This window comes from Delphinus delphis, chromosome X (assembly GCF_949987515.2).
Source record: "Delphinus delphis chromosome X, mDelDel1.2, whole genome shotgun sequence".
In the NCBI taxonomy this organism is placed as follows: Eukaryota; Metazoa; Chordata; class Mammalia; order Artiodactyla; family Delphinidae; genus Delphinus; species Delphinus delphis.
Window position 1 is genome coordinate 697,155 of NC_082704.1, and position 2,525 is coordinate 699,679.

General features: G+C 64.6%; 1 protein-coding gene across 1 annotated transcript; it reads left to right on the plus strand.

Annotated features, from left to right (window-relative positions):
* The first annotated feature begins 227 nt into the window (after nt 1-227).
* Nucleotides 228-1,521, plus strand: LOC132418020 (40-kDa huntingtin-associated protein). The gene has a single exon (XM_060001930.1). It carries the CDS (start codon nt 250-252, stop codon nt 1,384-1,386), a length of 1,137 nt encoding a protein of 378 aa, XP_059857913.1. The 5' UTR covers nt 228-249; the 3' UTR covers nt 1,387-1,521.
* The last annotated feature ends 1,004 nt before the right edge of the window (nt 1,522-2,525 follow it).

Sequence of the window (2,525 nt, forward strand, 5' to 3'; positions counted from 1 at the left end):
ACCCCGGACAGCGGGCCACGCCCCGCCCCAGGGCCCCCGATTTGCATACACCACCCGCAGCCTGTCCCGGCCGGGACTCCGTGCTTGCTATTTTGCATATCACCAGGGCGACGAGAGCTCCGGGCGGCCGAGCCGGCGCGGTCGCGTGGTGGGCCGGAGCCCCTCGCAGGACACGTCTCAGCCCGCCGCCGTCGCCCAGCACGTGCGCCCACTTGCGTCAGCGCGCCCGGAAGTGCCTAAGCGGCGATCATGGCGGCTTCCGCGGCCGGCCTGGGTGGTGGTGCGGGCCCCGGGCCTGAGGCCGGGGACTTCCTGGCGCGCTACCGCCAGGTGTGCAACAAGCTGAAGAAGCGGTTCCTGCGGAAGCCTAACGTGGCGGAGGCCGGCGAGCAGTTCGGCCAGCTGGGTCGCGAGCTGCGCGCACAGGAGTGCCTGCCGTACGCGGCCTGGTGCCAGCTGGCCGTGGCCCGCTGCCAGCAGGCGCTCTTCCACGGGCCCGGGGAGGCGCTGGCGCTGACCGAGGCCGCGCGCCTCTTCCTGCGGCAGGAGCGCGACGCGCGCCAGCGCTTGGCCTGCCCCGCCGCCTACGGGGAGCCGCTGCAGGCCGCTGCCGCCGCCCTGGGCGCCGCCGTGCGCCTGCACCTGGAGCTAGGCCAGCCGGCTGCCGCCGCCGCGCTCTGCCTCGAGCTGGCGGCCGCCCTGCGCGACCTGGGCCAGCCGGCCGCCGCCGCCGGCCACTTCCAACGCGCCGCGCAGCTGCAGCTGCCCCAGCTGCCCCTGGCCGCCCTGCAGGCGCTCGGCGACGCCGCGTCCTGCCAGCTGCTGGCGCGCGACTACAGCGGCGCCCTGGCGCTCTTCACGCGCATGCAGCTCCTGGCGCGGGAGTACGGCAGCCACCCGGTGCCGCCGACGGGGCCGCAGCCCCCGCCGCAGCCGCAGCCCAAGCCGCCGGCGCCGCAGCCCGGGGCCGGCGCGGCCTCCGCCCCACCGCTCGCGCTGCTCCTGCCCGGCGCGGGGGCCGCGGCCGCGCCCTCCCCCGCCGCGCTGGGCGCCTTCGCCGACGTGCTGGTCCGCTGCGAGGTGTCCCGCGTGCTGCTGCTGCTGCTCCTGCAGCCGCCGCCCGCCAAGCTCCTGCCGGAGCACGCGCACACCCTGGAGAAGTACTCCTGGGAGGCCTTCGACGGCCACGGGCAGGACAGCAGCGGCCCGCTTCCCGAGGAGCTCTTCCTGCTGCTGCAGTCTTTGGTCATGGCCACCCACGAGAAGGACACGGAAGCCGTCAAGTCGCTGCAGGTGGAGATGTGGCCCCTGTTGAGCGCCGAGCAGAACCACCTCCTGCACCTCGTTCTGCAGGAAACCATCTCCCCGTCGGGCCAGGGGATCTGACGAGTCCCTCCCAGCGACTCTGTGCCTGTCCCCGAGCCTCACGCACCCGCCTGCGCGTTTACGGGGACACAAGAGGCGTTGACCCGGCGCTTCTGCCTTTGCAGTGTATCTTACCCCTGTTGCCAGCAGAGGAATGTGGTTGACTACAAGTTACGTTGTTTCCACAGTAGCGGCAGAAAAAAAACCATATGGTAGAATCGGAGTAGAGTCTCCCATTCTCTTCCCCAGAAACTGCAACAGAACCATGAGAGTCCCTTCCGCCCCCTTTCCTCTTCTGTTTTCACCCAACTGTCCCCACCCACCCCTCTTCCCCCGCAAGGCTCCCCTCCCCCCGCGTCCTTCTTTCCGACTGAGGGTTAATTTGCACAGCTCTGGCTCGCTACTTAAGCTGCATGATTTTTTCACGATGACTCTGATTAGCGTATTTCGATGTCCGCCTGCATGATCGCCCAGTTCCCCCTGTGTTTCATGCGCCCCGTACGTGTTCGTGGGAATCATTGGATTCAGTACTACGCTGTTGTCGCTACAGCCCTCAGTCCATGATAAAGCCATTCTGACCCTCCTAGCTTGTGGTTCGTATTTACCTTATCTGTAAAGTGGGAATAGCTTATCTACCTGGCAGGAGGCGGCAAGCAGAAGCAGATAGCTCCCTTTTAGCTCCAGGATGGATTCGTTGATTCGAAATGGACAGTGTGCCTGTGAATCTACAGAGATCATTTGCGATGTGCTCCTTTCTCAGCTGCGGTGCGAATGTGTTCGGTGCAGAGCGGGGTGGGAGTGCGGGGAGGGTGAGGGCGCGGTGGGCTCCAGAGCAGAGGTGTCACACGTGCACTGGAGTTTTCAGTTCTGGCTCCATTTCGAGAGGTACGGGTAATCCACGTGGCAGCTTTTATTTGTAGTGCAGATCCTTCTACAAATCTTAGTTAACTCCAATATGTAAAATCGGCATGCTGCTTGGGTATCGTGTGATCGTGTGTATGCCAGACTGTGCCCTTGTTCCCCAAAAGCAGGATGGCGTTCCATTTTTAAACACTAAATTTCCGAGGCTTTTTGGTCCAACCGTTGCATGCAAACCGACTTAGCTGTTTTCTCAAATTCAATTTTATTTCCTTTAGTGTTGAGAGTGATGGTAGGAACTC